The sequence below is a fragment of the Amblyomma mixtum genome, chromosome 3, assembly GCF_055824585.1.
Source record: "Amblyomma mixtum isolate Tamu chromosome 3, ASM5582458v1, whole genome shotgun sequence".
NCBI lineage: Eukaryota > Metazoa > Arthropoda > Arachnida > Ixodida > Ixodidae > Amblyomma > Amblyomma mixtum.
The window spans coordinates 333,611,126-333,629,783 of record NC_143014.1 but is presented as its reverse complement, the minus strand read 5'-3'; the positions used below and the strand labels follow the sequence as shown (position 1 = coordinate 333,629,783).

General features: G+C 50.2%; 1 protein-coding gene across 1 annotated transcript; it reads left to right on the top strand.

The window, feature by feature from the left end:
* The first annotated feature begins 248 nt into the window (after positions 1–248).
* Positions 249–8,584, top strand: LOC149356006 (THAP domain-containing protein 1-like). The gene is made up of 4 exons (XM_089584066.1): positions 249–526; positions 6,894–7,058; positions 7,693–7,792; positions 8,388–8,584. The coding sequence occupies exons 1-4, from the start codon at positions 387–389 to the stop codon at positions 8,553–8,555; spliced, it is 573 nt and encodes a 190-aa protein (XP_089440192.1). The 5' UTR covers positions 249–386; the 3' UTR covers positions 8,556–8,584.
* Positions 8,585–18,658: the final 10,074 nt, after the last annotated feature.

Genomic DNA, 18,658 nt, shown 5'->3' with positions numbered 1-18,658 from the left:
TCCCTCATCACAACAGCTGCTGTGTGGTGTGAGCACAGCGCAAATTTTACAGTCGCAGTCTTCTTGATGCCTGGAAGTGTTTGCATGCCCTCTTCTCTCATGTTGGCCGTCGGTTAGAAGATGTTCACTGTATCACCGTCAAAGGGTACGAAGCTATTAGCTGCGGTGAACCATAACCATGAGTTTAGGGTCGCATATGCTGCAGGCTGTTGACCTGCGCCTATACGCCGTGAGCAAACCGCCGGTAGCGCCGCCTGTCGCCAACACCGCGAAGTGTAGACGGGCTCGGTCGGCCGCTGTTCCCGCCAGCGTCTATGCATGTCCACACTCGTGCGGTCGTGCAGGGTGTTCTTGATTGTAATTAACGCTGCTGTCAGCCTTCAGCGATGTCGAGAAACAACTGCTGCGTAGTTGGCTGCTCGAATACCTACAAAAACTCGCCAGGAACGCACTTCTATAAGTTTCCGGTCCTGCCTCACGAGCAAGAGCGACGGCGGCGATGGATCGCGGCTGTACGACGCAGAAGGTGAGAAACCGCGCTATGCTTCAGCGTTCGATCGTTTTTCTTTTCTTTTTTGTCTTGCTTGAAGCGCTGGACCTTTAGCGAACGCTTCCCCGTTTAAACTTCGCCTCGTCAACAGTTAAAATCGCTAGCGAAGCTGTGATGTGCTCATTGCGCTTAGATGGTTTGAACAAAATGCTCCATGTTAAAAACAAGGTCGCGGTGCCTTTCAAGAATTAAGCATCAACGTGACACCTGTGGGCATTAAAAGCTTTCGATAGGGCGTACAACATTTGTGTTGAATGCTTTTAGCATGACTTCGCGGTAACAGTAACCGCCTGAACTTCGAAACATTTGTTCTGCGGTGAATGCGTAATCTCTCTACCCCGGCTGTGTTACGCGTTGTGGTCACAGTGAAAGAAGTTGTAAACTCTGTGAGACCGTCGTTTTTTATTAACCCTTGTAGTAGTTCTAGCATGCGTGGTTCTCTTTTTTGCATGATATTGATACATGCATTCGAAGAAGAGACAGAAGTAGCGCATGCGCTAGAAGAGGAAGAAGTTAGTTGGCTCTCTCGCGCGCGCTCGAACCACTAGGAGACCGCCGCAGGTTTTTTCGTCTCTGCGGGGGTGTTCTTTTTGGCGTTGCACGCTACAGTTTGGTGGAGGTGCTGGGTACGCTTCCCGACCTGCAAACTCCGTACAGCGTCACTACGGACCTCACACCGGTTCACCAGCGACCCAGCCGCCGTCTCCGCGGAGAGTCGCCTGAATTTGGGCCCCTTCCCCCGCCAACAAGGACGACGCAGCCTCGACCGCCGAGTCCAACTGACATGGCCACTGACACCAGGACCCAGCCGCCGATCCAGCCTCTACCGTCGAGTCCAACTGCCATGGCCGCTGACACCAGGCCCCTGGCGCCGATCCTTTGCCACCCACCGCGAACACCGCCATCTTTTCACGGTGACGTGTTCGAAGACGCTGAGGACTGGCTGGAGACGTTCGAGCGGGTCGCACGCTACAACGGCTGGTGCGACGAGCGCAAGCTGAATAACGTCTACTTTGCCCTGGAAGAGTCTGCTCGGACGTGGTTTGAAAACCACGAGGCTACACTTCCCACCTGGGAGACGTTTTGCCGGAGTCTCCTGGCTACGTTCCCCAACGCTGACCGCCGGGAGAAGGCTGAAGCTGCGCTGCACTCCCGAAATCAGCGCACGAACGAAAGCGTGCGCATGTACACCGAAGACATGACCCGTCTTTTCAAGCGCGCCGACCCCAACATGACAGAGGAGAAGAAGCTGCGCCATCTCATGCGTGGGGTTAAGCAGGAGCTGTTCGCGGGCCTCGTGCGCAGCCCACCCCGCACGGTGGCGGAATTTCTAACCGAGGCGACCACGATGGAGACGACGCTGCAACAACGGGCCCGCCAGTACAACCGGGACATCAACTGCATGGTGCCCGAAGGCTTTTCGTCGTGTCTCGGCTGCAGTGCAGACACCTTGCGTGAACTAATTCGCTCCGTTGTCCGGGAGGAACTGCAACGGATCCATCTGCCTCAGGTTGCACCTGCGCCGCTGGCAGCGCTGTCCGAAGTTGTCAGGGACGAGGTGCGACAGGCTGCGCAGGCACCTCCTGTCCCCGAAGCGCCATCCCGGTTCGATGACCGACCCACGTACGCATCTGTTGTACGTCGCACGACAGGCTACGGTCCCATTACCCCAACGCCTGGCGTGAGCAACATCGGCACATGTCACGCAAGCGTGCCTGGCTACGGTGTGACCCCGTCGACCTCCGTGAGTAACATCGCCACGTATTCTGCAACCGCATCTGCTACAGCTGGGCCACGCCCTCGCAAGTCGGATTTGTGGCGTACACCGGACCGCAGGCCTCTCTGCTACCACTGTGGGGAGCCTGGTCACCTCTACCGCGCCTGTCCGTACCGCCAAGTGGGCCTTCGCGGTTTCCATCCCGACGCACCCTGCCCTCAGAACGGCGAACGACCGCATGAGATTGCACAGCATCTCTGGGCACGCCAGAACCTTGCCTACTCTGGAAGGCGCGAGTCCCGTTCCCCTTCGCCTCTCCGTTATCGCTCTTCCAGCCCTGGCCGCCAGAGTAGCTCTGCTGGCCGTCGCTCGCCGAGTCCGCGTCGGGAAAAGTAACACCAGCGACCTCTGGAGGCAAAGCCGCTGACGTCGGGACGTGTCAAGATCCTCCATCGCGGAACCCTCGAGCCGACGATACCCGGACAGAGAGAGGCAGCGACAGTATCAGATACGCTGCATCCGATTTGCGTGTGACAATTGATGGCACTGACATTACCGCGCTGCTCGATACCGGTGCTGATTACTCTGTTATGAGCCGTGCCTTCGCTGGAGAACTTAAGAAGGTTCTGACACCGTGGACGGGGACCCCCATTCGCACCGCTGGTGGCCACCTAATTTCCCCTGTGGGCAAGTGCACGGCTAGAGTTGGGATTAGTGGTTTTACGTACATTGGTGAATTTGTCGTACTCCCCGAGTGTTCCAGAGACTTGATTCTGGGGATCGACTTCCTGCAGGCGAACGGCGCTGTGATTGACTTTCAGGAGGCACGTGTCACGTTCTCGACCAAACAGGCCGTGGCGCGCTTTGACTCCCGCGATCCCTGCAGCAACGCTCTGCGCATTGTCGAGAACGACGTCACGGTGCCGCCGCGGTGCAGTGTTCTGGTGCTCGTGCGGAACGACCTCTTTCATGACTACGAGGGCCTAGCGGACAGCCATATTCCACTGCTGCTTAAGCGAGGACTTGCCGTTGCAAGAGGTCTCGTCCAACTTCGTGACGGCCGCACCCACGTCCTCCTGACTAACTTTGCCAACGAATATCAGCACCTGGCCAAAGGCATGGCTATTGCCTTCCTCCACGACGTTGCTGAGGTTCCAGGTTTGTGCACCGTGGGAGGACCCTCTCCGGAGTATGCTGGCCCACATCACGTTCTTCAGTCAGTCAGAATAAATCCTGTCTTGCCGTCGGTTCAGAGGGATCTTCTGTCGGCCCTCTTGGCAGAATTTGCGGACTGTTTCGCTACGTGCTCGAAGGTCGGCCGAACTCCACTCGCCAAGCATCGTATCATCACTGACGAGACTACGCGACCCGTCTGCCAGCGCCCATATCGTGTTTCCCCGGTGGAGAGAGAAGCCATTCAGAATCAGGTTGCCGAGATGCTTGCAGACGATGTCATTCAGCCGTCCACCAGTCCGTGGGCATCGCCTGTGGTTCTTGTCAAAAAGAAGGACAATACTCTGCGTTTCTGCGTGGACTACAGGAAACTTGACAGCGTGACCAAAAAGGACGTTTACCCGCTGCCCAGGATAGATGACGCGCTCGACCGATTGCGGAACGCCAGATACTTCTCGTCATTGGATCTTAAAAGCGGGTACTGGCAAATCGAAGTGGACGAGAGAGACCGGGAGAAGACGGCTTTCGTGACGCCTGACGGCCTCTATGAGTTTAAAGTGCTCCCATTTGGTCTGTGCTCAGCACCGGCTACTTTCCAACGCATGATGGACACTGTCCTCTCCGGCTTGAAATGGCAGTCCTGCCTGGTGTACCTGGACGATGTCGTTATATTTTCGCCCACCTTTGACCAACACTTGGAGCGGTTGCGCATTGTGCTACAAGCGCTCAAATCCGCGCAACTCACCATCAAAGCCAAGAAATGCCATTTTGGCTTTGAGGAACTTCGCTTTCTTGGTCACGTTGTCAGCGCACAAGGTGTTCGCCCGGACCCTGACAAGACTGCTGCCGTCTCAGGTTTTCCACGCCCAACTGACAAGAAGGCCGTTCGCCGGTTTTTAGGCCTGTGCTCCTATTATAGGCGCTTTATTCAAGATTTCTCGAAAATCGCGGAACCGCTGAACGCACTGACCCGTGACGACGCGCCCTTCCTGTGGGGGACCGACGAAGAGGCTGCATTTGTCGAGCTTCGCAGCCGTCTGCAAAGCACTCCGATACTCGGCCATTTCGACGAGCATGCTGCCACGGACATCCACACTGACGCCAGCAACGTTGGCCTTGGTGCAGTACTGATCCAGTGGCAAGACGGTGCAGAACGGGTCATCAGTTATGCTAGTCGGACACTTACGCGCTCCGAGACCAATTATTCTACGACGGAGAAAGAATGTCTTGCAGTGATATGGGCCATCTGCAAGTTCCGACCGTACCTCTACGGACGACCCTTCCGTGTGGTAAGCGACCACCACTCCTTATGCTGGCTGGCGAGCCTCAAAGACCCCTCAGGACGCTTGGCTAGATGGAGCTTACGCTTGCAAGAATACGACTTAACAGTAGTTTACAAGTCTGGCCGCAAGCATCAGGATGCGGATTGTCTGTCGCGCGCGCCTATCCCAATCAATACCGAAGAAACCACCGATGATTTTCCTTTCCTGGGCTCTGTTAGTACCACCCAAATGGCGCAGCTTCAGAGGGCGGACATGGAGTTGGCGCCGCTCATCGATTACCTCGAAGGCAGTGACGCTCCCATTCCGCGTGTTTTTCTTCGAGGGCTTCACACCTTCACTTTACGGTCTGGTGTTCTCTACAAGCGCAACTTTGCCAACAGCGAAGAAGTGTTCCTACTCGTCGTACCATCACAGCTGCGGTCTGAGATCTTGAGTGCCTGTCATGATGCACCATCCGCCGGCCACCTTGGAGTCAGCCGTACACTCGCGCGGATTAGACAAAAGTATTATTGGCCCAGGTTACTCCCATCGGTGCGGGCCTACGTCAAAACATGCCGTGAATGCCAACGTCGGAAGACTCCTCCATTGAAACCGGCCGGATTTCTTCACCCCGTCGATCCACCGAAGACCCCTTTCCATCAAGTGGGCATGGACCTCCTTGGCCCATTTCCGAAGTCTTCGTCTGGAAAGCGTTGGATAGTCGTTGCGACTGACTACCTCACACGGTACGCTGAGACCACGTCTCTTGCCAAAGGCACTGCTGCTGAAGTGGCGCAGTTCTTCGTCCACAACATTGTCTTGCGTCATGGAGCACCCGCCGTTGTGGTTACTGACCGGGGAACTGCTTTCACGGCCCGCTTAACCCAGTCCGTGATGACTCTGACGCACACGAGCCACCGACGTGCTACGGCGTATCACCCGCAGACAAACGGGTTGGTAGAGCGACTCAACCGCACACTAGCCGACATGCTATCAATGTACGTTGACGTCGAGCATCGAACTTGGGACGCCATTCTGCCGTACGTAACGTTTGCGTACAACACCGCCCTGCAGGAAACAACCCGACTGACCCCCTTTCAGCTTGTCTTCGGTCGCCAGGTGACCACTCCGTTGGATGCTATGTTGCCCGTCGACCCGTACTGCGACTCTGACGCTGACATCGACGTAGATACCTTCGTTCAGCGTGCTGAGGAAGCGCGTCAACTGGCCCGCCTGCGCATCCACCGTCAACAGGAGGCTGACGCCACTAAGTACAACTGTGGACGCCGTTTCGTCAGTTATGCTCCCGGCGACCTTGTGTGGATTTGGATACCTGTTCGTCGCCGCGGGCTCTCTGAAAAGCTGCTGCGCCGATACTTCGGCCCTTACGAAGTAGTGCGCCGCATCAGTGATGTGACTTATGCAGTTGCTCCCGCCCCGACAGCTTGTTCATCGCGCCGGTCGCACCGAACTGAAGTCGTACACGTTGTTCGCATGAAGCCTTACCACGACCGGCTACCTGACTGAACTGCGGTCCACTGCAGCTGTGTTCTACCCTTTCGCTGACTTTTCACTCCCAGCCGCATCGTGTCGATGCTGCAGAAGAGGGGGGCAGTGATACATGCATTCGAAGAAGAGACAGAAGTAGCGCATGCGCTAGAAGAGGAAGAAGTTAGTTGGCTCTCTCGCGCGCGCTCGAACCACTAGGAGACCGCCGCAGGTTTTTTCGTCTCTGCGCGGGTGTTCTTTTTGGCGTTGCACGCTACAATATGAATTAATGTTTTCATGCTGCTTTATTGCGGTTTTGTTTCGCCTCTGAAAGCCGCCGCGGTGGCTCTATGGTTTAGATGCTCGGCTGCTGACTCGAAAGACCTGGGTTCGATCCTAGCCGCGAAAGAAATGCTTAGGTGCCCGTTTTCTATGCGATGTTAGTGCACGTTAAAGAACCCCAAATGGTTGAAATTATCCAGAGTGTTTCACTGCGGAGTCGCTCACAGCCTGAGTTTTTTGTGATGTTAAACTCGATAAACCATCTCTACTTTGAAAAAAAAAATCAATTTAACATGTGATTTACCAGTAATATTTATTGCCTGGCTTTGCATTTCATTTCACTCAGTTAATATTGTGTCATGTGCCCTTTCAACTAATTGCTTAGTTCATGCACCTTCCTGTTATCTAATGTATCTTGTAGAGAGGATGGCAGCCCATGGGAGCCTACGAAAAACACCAGGATCTGCAGCAAACATTTTCTACACGGCGAGAGGTCAAATGATCCGAGAAGTCCTGCATACATTCCCAGCATATTCCCAAGTGTGTACAGATGCCCAAAGCCTGGAAGTTCAAAGAGGTATCAAAGGTAAAAATAAACTTGACAATAGATATTTTCTGCTCCCTTATGGGAGACAACTCGGGTAGAGCTGCAGCGTCATAAATGTGCTTGTTTCTGGTATTTCCACAAAGGCATGGTATGCAGGAGTAAGTGTATGAAAATGAGACTAACTAAACCACCACTGTCATTTGATGGCACTGGTAGCTTACAATTGCTTGTTGCTTAATTTAAGACAAGTATTTTAATGACAAGATTATTTAGACTTTCTGGCTTCCACAAAATTGTGTTAAAGAACATAGGCGGTTAAAAATAACTGCTGGATCTCAAAGAACCTATACATACAATCCCTGTCTAGGAGGCAGTACCCGCCAAGATTGTAAATTATTTTACATTCATTTCATCCTCTGCTTTACGTTACTATCAAAGAAATTTCTTGGCAATGTGATGAGGGAATAGGAACTTAATTGCACTTCGTGGTCTGTGTTCAGCTCAGAGGCCTATTTTATCATGCAGGCAGAGGCACAAGGTAAGAAAGGCACAATTTGTGCATACAGAAGAGTGTCCCATGTACTGTGCATAGCTATTTATATCAGAACTGCTGTTCCTTGGGGAAAGGCCATTACTATATAAGAGTGGACTTTATGTTTTGTTATGGTTGCAGGTTGCGTGCACGTGAGCAAAAGGAGGACAGCGTTCCTTCGGATAGCCCACCACTTGAGGATGCCATGGATGACTGCAGTATGGAGGTGGAAAAGAGAAGTGTAAATACAATTTCTTTCATAGCTGCAAATGGATGTTTATCTTTAAATGTCAAGAAACGGCAAGAGTCTGTATATGAATTGCCCTTTGTCATTAGTGAAAAAAGCCATTATTACTGCTACACCACAGCTGTCACTTACTCATGCACCTGGGAGACTAATTTTTTAACCGGTTTCACTGCCGGGCTGCTCTACTGATGCACCTTTGTAGCAGTAATTTCTTGCTGCATCAGAAAACTTTATGCATGAAACAAATGACAATTTTGATGCTGCGTCACTGAATGCTAAATATGAGAAATTGACAGCTGGCGTTCAAGCATTAAGTAATAAGTCTCGCTAAGAACTGATAAAAGTGACGACAAGTATAGCAGGCCTGTAGTCTTCTGTGCTGATTACTTGACTCCATGTTTATTCACATTATGTGATGAACATAAAATCATTTGATTCTTATTTTTGCTGCTGTCACACTGCACCATGGCTGGGGTGCCACACGATGGCATAGGGAACTGCGTTGCTGTGATTTGGTTGACTTGCATTTAAGTGGCTCATTACAGAGGTTTTAAAATAACAAGGGTTCCACATTTTATACATTGTACAGATCGGATTGCAAACAGACCCTTGTGCATGGAAAACAGAACTTGACATGCCAAGCCTGTTCTTTTGCTGCATGCAAGACTGCAACGCTGAGACGCAAGTAAGTGACTGGTTGTTTATGATTGTTGCACACTGCATGATTCTATTTCTGTGCGCGAAAGGTGTGGATTGAAGAGATTTAATTTCAGGCAAAAACAAGTTGCCACATGCACAGAAATTTAAAATTAAGGGCGGCCATATCCCATGGTTTTGATATCTTACTCACCATTTTCTTGACCCGAATTTGTATTCTTTGTTTTCTATTTGTATTCCTTCTGTTTCAATTTCCTAATTTCATGGACATATCTACCGTATATCTGTTGATTCTGCATGCTAGAGGCACACAATTTATTTTTCTTGTTTTTGAAGAATTGTGAAAATTAACAAATGAATTGAATTTCCATTAGGCCGTCCTTCCTATGAAGAAGAACACCAAGGATGCTTCCTGGGGCACAACAACAGAGCTAAAAGACACTGCATGTGACCCGATGAATGTAGTGGTGTCAAACTCGAACACTGCAAATTTTCAAGGCTATGAGACACTTGCAGCTTGTAGCGAAGACAAGGCTGCAGACATACTGAAATCGATTGGAGGCGTTTCAGTCCCAGTCTTTGAAAAGCTACGAGGAATAGTTATTGAATCTTTTAAAGCACACAGATCTGAGGAGATAGTTAGTGCTTCAAACAAACTTCTCCTGTTTTTAATGAAGCTAAAACTAAATCTATCATACTGTTCTCTGGCAGTATTATTTGGTCTTCACAGGACCACCTGTTCTAGGTATTTCTTTTCCGTGCTGAATGTTTTGCACGAAAAGTTGAGGCCCCTTATATATTGGCCCTCACGATCGACTAATCAGATGATGATGCCAGAAAGCTTTAAGCCGCATTTTGCAGACTGTCAGGTCATTATTGACTGCACAGAGGTTGCTTGTGCGGCACCAAGCACTGTGCATGAACGCGTTCTAATGTATTCAAATTATATAGGGTGCTTTACTGTCAAGTTTTTAGTAGGCATCACACCAAGCGGCATCATAAGCTTTCTTTCAAGGCCTTATGGTGGTCGTGCCACAGATTCATTTATCACCACAGACTGTGGAATTTTGCACCTTTTAAAACCTGGAGATCTTGTGCTGGCTGATAAAGGGTTTCCTCAGATAAGAAGCATGCTGGCAGAGCATGGTGTAAAATTCCAAATGCCAGTTTTTTCTCGCCCTAATCAGCCATTTACCCGAGAAGAGGTGAATACCACATACACTGTTGCAAGTGCTCGGATTCATGTAGAGAGGTCCATCCAACGGATAAAAATATACAGAATTTTGTCTGATAAGCTTTCCTCGGACCTTGTTCCTCATGTCGGAAAAATAACAGACATGTGCGGGGTGCTTGCGAATCTGCAAAAGCCAATTCTGAAAGCAAAGGACCATGCCTGAAAGTAAATGCATTTTGGATCTTGTAATGTCTATTGCTGGTTCACAAAATCATGCAGCATTAAGAGAGATTTTTTTAGTCATACCATGTAACAGTTGTGTTGAAAGTGAGACAGAATGCATGCTTATGTCGGTTTGATTTGAGAAATAAAGTTTATTGTTCTTATTTCTCAGTTTGATGTGATGATTAAGTAATTGCTGGGAGGAAATGCTTGAAGTAGAATGCCTGCAACCGTGGAACAGATGTGGCAATAAAATTCTCATCCACATGAACTTCAATGAGAATTTGCTGCTTCTTCGAGTAAACATAAAAGAAGCACTTCTGCATGCCAAGAACATACAGGGAAATCTGAATCTGCGTGTAATACTGGTGCGTCTTTTTCACTTCCAGCCTGCAGTCTTTAAATGCTAAGTAAGGTACGTTACAGGATTGTTCGCTGATCTCTACAATATTTTTGTCCTTACATGTGTAAGGACATTTCACTTCAAGTAGGGCCTGCACCGGTTCTTGAGGTACAATGCCGTCAGGTGTGCAGCACAGCCACGGCTGTTCAAGCATCACTACAAGCCCACAAGTACGGACTTGAATGCACATGTCTTCTTCAAATGATCCCACAGCTTCAGCTTCCAAGGCACTTCCATATGCTGTGGCAGGGGACCAGAATCTTGTGTCTTTTAGAAACCCTTCGGCTACTGCAATGGGATCCCGTCTCGATTTTAGTATTGTGTGCGGCCGGCTACTTGCAGATATGCGAATGGCTCGCATACTTCTCCAATGAGCAAGATCTCTGCGTGGTTCCCTTGTTGTTGCTTCAGTATGAAGTATGTCATGAGGAGTAGCCACAACCTTTGACATATAAAATTCCATTTCAGAGTCTGTGTTTGTCCAGGTCTCAACTGACCGGTAAAGTGCTGAAGTGCGCATGTTTCCCTCTACAACTGGTGTAGGGTGCTGGGCCACTTCATCTCCTTCTGCTAAAATCTGAGGGGAGAGCTCGTTGCTGACTGCCGTGAGAAGTGCGCAGTTTTCACCCCAAAGGCCGTCAAGGAGAGCAGCCACTGTTGTCGCATCTTGAACAGGGGGGGGCTGCTGGTGGCAGTGCAACCACCTCTTCCACTTGCTTCCCATAGAAGCTTTCCAGGCATGCTCCCTTTTGGTAAATTCCGAGGCTTTTTACAGAAGGTTTTCCCCACTTCCTCGGGTCATTTGTTTGAGAGCTGTGCTCTTTTGAGTTAACATATTGCACCACAGCTGCAATATGTTTACAGCGTCCTCCCTGTCCCGCCTTGCAAGTGCATTTTCCATCTTCTAGCAAGAAATCAGGCACCTGGGCGAAAAAAATAAAATGCCACTTGTAAAGATGCCCTGTAGAAAGCTTGAATCGACTACTTTGTTTCACCAGCCCTCACAGCCTGAAGAAACTATTTTGCAAATTCTATATTTTGGAAACTTTCTGTGCAGGTAATTTGAAGGGTAGAGAAACTGTTCCAGTAATCTGGCTGGAATGTGAAAAAGCAATGACAAGACGGTGCTACACAGATTAAGCAATGAAGTGATTAAGCAATTGCACAGATTGTGCACTGTAGACTAAGGGCGCTAGGCCAGGTGATAAATCTCGCCTCAACTATGCATTCGGGAGTGAGGGTGATATGAATAACAATGAGAGCGACACTAAAAACAAAATACTTATCAAATTTAAAAACTTTTTGCTACCGGTGGTGCAACTTTCCAGCTATTTGCTCGACTGATATCTCACTCGCGTGCTCTCTTGTAATCATCGAAACGCTCTTTTTTAACGACGGAACACGTGAAATTCGAGCTGTACGGGCAGTGGTAAAGTGCAAGAATAAAAACGTTCAGCCCTTACTGCCGCAGTCTAACCCGAGATGTTTTTTCACGCCCATCGTGCTGCTTTGCACACTCGCTGGCTTTTCGCGCGACCGCAACCTGCACGAGTCTCTGGCAGGTTGGACGGCACTCCCTCAAATTACTGTAACAATACGCGTCATGCAAGCGGAAAAAGAGAGTGCATTAATCAAAGCAAAAAACATTGACTGAAGCGGCAAGGAATGAATGCATTAGAGGGCGTACTCACAATGAGCTCCACTTCGTAGGCAAGCTTGTTGACGCTCGTCTGCGGCAGACATTTGGCGCGTATGTAGACGATGTCGTCCCAGACAGCCGTGAGGTCGGACACATGTCCACTATTATAAAGTGCTGTCCCCTTGCGCACACTCTCACCGGAGAAATAACCGTCCGGAACACGCAGAAACGGCAAATCGCACGCACGCACCTCAGCCATGCTTGCCGTGTGAGGCTCACTGCTCGCCCGCCGGCCCGCCTGCAGTTCCAACGGCCGCCGCTACGCGGCTTTCAGTGGCGCCCCTATAGGCGCTGCACAGGGCGTATATTGCTTCTGTACGTCGACTTCGACATGCCCGCCGGAGTAAAGAAACTGCTATGCGATTTTTCACTGGTGACAATACGTTTATTCTTGATAGTCCATAGGGAGAAGGGCTTCATTTGATAGACTGCCTTGTAGAGGCCGTTTTTCAGGTGTAAGTCCAAGTGCATCTCGCAGGTGGTGGTCGGAAGAATCTCTCGTCAGCACTCTAGAGAGGGTTTTCCGCCTAAGAAAAGAATACAAAGAATACACTGCAAAAGACTACTAATGAGTGCGGTTAAGCATAGACAGCACCTGTTGCCATTTGTATACGACGCTTCTGGAGATAAGCCACAGCTTTCAATACATAGTTTTATCTACCACATTTCAGGAATGGAACGAGTTCGCAGATTCAGTTGCCATTTTTCTTTCCTTTGATATATCGGACCGGCTGTTTCTACGTCTCCTTTAAGAAACTGCAAAGGCAACTGAATTCAATTTATAGTTTTCGGGAAAAATCACCTGCACTGCTCTCTCTGGTTTAACATTTTGTTTATTCGAGCAAAAAGTTTCTGCAGAGACAATAGACGACATGCGAAATGCGCAGCGCCATCTCTCGGCGCTCCGAGAACCAAGCCCTCCAAGATTGTTCGGTACAGAAAACGAAACTGAGGCCCAGCGTTGAGTTAAAACAGCTGTGCCTCGTTTGAAAAGCGGAATGCCGATGCACTCTTGCGCTGATGTGCTTTATCCAAAGACACAACGGTGCGTGCGACATAGGAGGGTGCGTGGATGAAAATTCGCCGGAAAGGGCATGCCAATTTACCACGTGATTCTGGGTTCTCTGCTGCGTGCAAGAATGTAATATTTCGATCAGGTTTTTATGACAACACAATGCAGAGATTGAGCGAGTTCATGTGCTCTCCTAGGCAGCTCTTTTCAGAGCCCTTTTAATCGCCAGCCGACGCCCACTGCGCTTTCTGGCAGCGTCCGCGCCTACTGCGTACGAAGCAGACTTCTCAAGATCGCGCTAACGACGCCAACAGCCACGCCTGCCACACGAGAAACTCACATTTGTGGGATCAGTGTGACACAAATATAGATGATTAAGCAAACAAGGGAAGGGGAATGAGGGGCTCGTTATAAATATGAAAGAAGCCAACAGCCACAGAAACCAAGTAGCACAGGGGATTTTTAATTTATTTATTTATTTTGTGGTGTTGATCAATTTAGAATATTACTGAATATGTTATCGCTTAAAGCTAATTGATTAGAAAAGCAGAGGAAAAAACAACCACATGCCGCCGGTGGGATCCGAACCTACGACCTCCGAATTACGCGTCCGGTGCTCTACCTCTGCGCTACGGCGACGGCTGTCAAACCTTCTGCTTTCGGGATTAAGCAAACAAGGGAAGAGGATGAGGGGCTCGTTATAAATATGACAGAAGCCAACAGAAACAGAAACCAAGGGGCGCAGGGGATGTTTTTTTATTTATTTAATTTGCGGTGTTGATCAATTTAGAATATTACTGAATACGTTATCGCTTAATGCTAATTGATTAGAAAAGCAGAAGAAAAGACAACCACATGCCGCCGGTGGGATCCGAACCTACGACCTCCGAATTACGCGTCCGGTGCTCTACCTCTGAGCTACGGCGACGCCTGTCAAATCTTCTGCTTTCGGGGGTATTTATGTTTTCAAGTAACCTAACCTTGAGAGTGTTCATCAGCGCCACCCACGTTCATAAGCGGCGGACGTAGAACGTCCTGAGTTAGCGCAGGTGTGACGTAGAACGTCATCGAACGGAGAGGGTGGAAGCTGCGTGTGAACCCTCTTATGCTTCCTATGGCGTCAAGGCTGCCAGAATAAATAAATTAAAAATCCCCTGTGCTACTTGGTTTCTGTGGCTGTTGGCTTATTTCATATTTATAACGAGCCCCTCATTCCCCTTTCCTTGTTTGCTTAATTGCTTGCGAGGGCCTCGATTCTGGCAGCCTTGACGCCATAGGAAGCATAAGAGGGTTCTCACGCAGTTTCCACCCTCTCCGTTCGATGACGTTCTACGTCACACCTGCGGTAACTCAGGACGTTCTACGTCCGCTGCTTATGAACGTGGGTGGCGCTGATGAACACTCTCAAGGTTAGGTTACTTGTAAACATAAATACCCCCCAAAGCAGAAGGTTTGACAGCCGTCGCCGTAGCTCAGAGGTAGAGCACCGGACGCGTAATTCGGAGGTCGTGGGTTCGGATCCCACCGGCGGCATGTGGTTGTTTTTCTTCTGCTTTTCTAATCAATTAGCTTTAAGCGATAACATATTCAGTAATATTCTAAATTGATCAACACCACAAAATAAATAAATAAATTAAAAATCCCCTGTGCTACTTGGTTTCTGTGGCTGTTGGCTTCTTTCATATTTATAACGAGCTCCTCATTCCCCTTCCCTTGTTTGCTTAATTGCTTAGCGAAGGCCTCGATTCTGGCAGGCTTGACGCCATAGGAAGCATAAGAGGGTTCTCACGCAGTTTCCACCCTCTCCGTTCGATGACGTTCTACGTCACACCTGCGGTAACTCAGGACGTTCTACGTCCGCTGCTTATGAACGTGGGTGGCGCTGATGAACACTCTCAAGGTTAGGTTACTTGTAAACATAAATACCCCCGAAAGCAGAAGGTTTGACAGCCGTCGCCGTAGCTCAGAGGTAGAGCACCGGACGCGTAATTCGGAGGTCGTGGGTTCGGATCCCACCGGCGGCATGTGGTTGTTTTTTCTTCTGCTTTTCTAATCAATTAGCTTTAAGCGATAACATATTCAGTAATATTCTAAATTGATCAACACAACAAAATAAATAAATAAATTAAAAATCCCCTGTGCTACTTGGTTTCAGTGGCTGTTGGCTTCTTTCATATTTATAACGAGCCCCTCATACCCCTTCCCTTGTTTGCTTAATTGCTTAGCGAGGGCCTCGATTCTGGCAGCCTTGACGCCATAGGAAGCATAAGAGGGTTCTCACGCAGTTTCCACCCTCTCCGTTCGATGACGTTCTACGTCACACCTGCGGTAACTCAGGACGTTCTACGTCCGCTGCTTATGAACGTGGGTGGCGCTGATGAACACTCTCAAGGTTAGGTTACTTGTAAACATAAATACCCCCGAAAGCAGAAGGTTTGACAGCCGTCGCCGTAGCTCAGAGGTAGAGCACCAGACGCGTAATTCGGAAGTCGTGGGTTCGGATCCCACCGGCGGCATGTGGTTGTTTTTTCTTCTGCTTTTCTAATCAATTAGCTTTAAGCGATAACATATTCAGTAATATTCTAAATTGATCAAGACCACAAAATAATTAAATAAATTAAAAATCCCCTGTGCTACTTGGTTTCTGTGGCTGTTGGCTTCTTTCACAAATATAGGTGGGCAGACACGGCAGTCTCGGCTGTAGGCGGAAGACAATTACCCCCTTTTCACGACGAATACTGCCATAATTATGCGGCGACAAGTTGAAGACAGCCTCGGTGCACCAGCACATCACGAAAAAGGATGTAGTACTTCCTCCGCGATGATTTCTCAGTGACACTGACAGAAGTTGTTTTTGAACAAGTCACCCGAAAGACTAAATTCCCCGTGATTTATACCTTTTCGCTCCAGTTTCAAAGCCAAAAATATTACTAACGTCACACGACGCACAAAAGAGAGGATGTTTCGCCATTGGTGATGAAATGGCTGTTGCCCGCAAAACTTGCAATTACCTGACGATTGTCGAGGATAACCTCCTCCGCGATTCATGGGCAGTTGCTGCTGCGCATTGACGGTGACGCCCGGGGCGGCCTCTCTGGGAGCACCACACACCGGCCGCTGGCGACGGATCGGAACCCACCCTGAGCCCCGACGAGCTGCAGCCGGACGTCGGCCTGCGCCATTCCACGGGGCGACGCTTGAGCAGCGGCTGGCGCCAGGACAGCGGCTGTCGAGACACGAGCTCCGGGCTCAGGGTGGTTGCCGGACTACAGCAGTCCAGGGGCTGCAGCCACAGCTGCAGCGGATTCCGACGCAATGACCAGCTGCAGAAAATAAGCCAAGTTCTTCTTCCCGTTGCAGACGATAATAGCTTCTTCTCCTAGTCTCTAAAACCATTCATAGCACTGATATGGGGACTAAGCTTCATGATCCTCCTTTCGAAAGCTCGCCAGGCGCCTGGGAATTGAGTTCGGGCTATGCTCTTATGGCGTCATAAGATGCTATGGCCACGTTTTAATTAGGCACTGACGGTGCGAAAAATTGCAGAACGACTCGCTGCGTAGCACGTCTCACCGCCGCCTTGGAGACTTCTCTTGCTGCTGGGGTCTCATATGCATTCGCCTTATTTGAGAAACTGTGCGTGAAGACAGTGATGCGGTATATGAAGATAACGCATGGTTCACGGGGTTTAACGCCCGGAGGCTATGAGAGACGATGTGGTAAAGAGCCCCGGAAATTTCCACCACTACAGGTTCTTGAACGTGCACTGACTTCGAAAATACATGGGCCTTTAGAATTTCATCTCCCTCGAAATTTGAGCGCCGACGGACAGTTCAGTTCTTGGAGCAGGTTGGGGAGAGCGTTCTTTTTTATTCTTGCAATCATTTCTTTTTCCCCCCTTACTTAAAACTATAGTTGTGCTGGCTCTATCTTGCTCCAAGTTTTTACAATGTTCAGGAAGTAGCCCTACTTTCTTTTATGTCAGTGTCCCCTACAGCTCATTAAATTGCTCTGATTTTTGTTCGCATTCATATATAAATTCTCTTGCAATGCGGCTGGCTGCAATTTGAGCTAGGCAAGAGGAAACTTATTCAAGCAGGCATTGACGCCGTACGCAGACGCATGATGGAGCAAACGCAAATCATATTGGAAGCAAAAAGACCAACCTCAAGACGACATTTACATTCACTCTTAAAACATTGTGCCATCCAACGAAGCAAGCCATTTAGGCCCGTCTTGAAGCGTAAAGTAAGAATTTAAGTGGATTAAACAATAAAAGAAAAAAGAAAAAGTTGGAGGCTTATCAAGGTTAAGCCCAGTGGATGCGAAGCAGCCTTCGTTTTGCATTCTTATTATTAACGTCCTTAGCGTTTGGAGGCATCTTGACCACATACACGCCCGGCGCAAAGACGCTGGCGCGGTTGCGGGCACAGAGACTGACGCGACGGCGGGCGCGCGCCGCTTCATCCCTGGCGTGACGTCACATATCACGTGATGCAGCGACGGTGGCGCCGCCGCCGCGTCGCGCGCGACGGCGCGAACCGCAGCGGGGAGGCCTCCGCCGGGCGACGTCCGACGGCGCGATATGAGGCCCTATCTGCAGCCGGTGTGACGTCATCACGTGACGTCACATCATGTGATCTCACTTCAAGGTCAATGGTGGCCACCGCCGGGCGTAGCGCGAAGGCCCGAAACCTACGTTAATATGCTTCGCATAAAAAGCGCACTTAAGTTTACTGCAGCACAGAGGTACATCGCAGGTTTTCGATGATCAACACCGGTGGCGCTGTTGCTGGTCTCTTCGTTTCCGTCATTTTTGACGTTGTGCAGCTGCAGGTCGAGCACTGCCGCAACTGGGGCAATGTCGGCGGACTCAACCTGCGCTGTGCGCAAATGAAAATGGAGACATGGACATTTCACCTCTCGTTCGTCGGGATGAAGAAATTACTTCACTGGCACTACAGCGGTTTCCAGGAGGGCTTCCAATTGCGACGCATCCTGACCCTTCTACATGGAACTTGACCAACAGCATGTGAACGCCCCAGTGTGTGGGAATCCTGGCTTTCCGCCGTTGCCTTTGCGCGGCTGTGCCGGCTTCCTGCGTTGTTTCTCCTCTTTCCCTTGCTCCCGCCTCAGGCGGTGGAGAGGCGGCTAGGTGACTAATCACTGTCATTTGGCCACAGCTCCGCCCCGGCTCCCCAACGGCCTTTGCCATTGGCGCCTTTTGGCGGGAAATCGGGACCCGCTACGGGCGGCCGCGCACGGCGCGACCGTCCGAGCGGGGCCCAGAGAGAGAGATCCCTCCGAGACAGCGTAAGGTGCGTACGCTACTGTTTGTCCGTGCCGGCTTTGCCGCTCGGACCAGTGCTTACTCGAGCTCGCCCGCACGTGTCCTCTGACCTGCAGCGGCTCGAGCCTGTCCAGCGGGGTCCAGCGACCTCCGACAGGCGTACCTTGCGTTTATTGCACACTCTCTCTCGCAACCGGCCCAACGGTCGACACGAGAGAGAGATCACAGCACTGCCGCGGGGACATTCTCCTGCAGCGGCGTGCTAGCGGCGCGCATTGCTCGAGTCGCTTCGTGCGCGCAGCGGAGCCTTGCTCCTCGCGCGCCCCCGGGACGGGGTGACGATTGAGTGTGTGTGTACTGCTGAAGGACGACGTGAATAAACGTCTCCTTTGTGAACTTGGAG

What these genes read in the sequence shown, in the direction of transcription:
- LOC149356006 (XM_089584066.1), top strand. Translation starts at nt 387, where the DNA reads ATGTCGAGAAACAACTGCTGCGTAGTTGGCTGCTCGAATACCTACAAA. An exon ending in GCGGCTGTACGACGCAGAAG is followed by an intron (nt 527 to 6,893) that starts GTGAGAAACCGC and finishes TGTATCTTGTAG; the next exon opens with AGAGGATGGCAGCCCATGGG. An exon ending in TGGAGGTGGAAAAGAGAAGT is followed by an intron (nt 7,793 to 8,387) that starts GTAAATACAATT and finishes TACATTGTACAG; the next exon opens with ATCGGATTGCAAACAGACCC.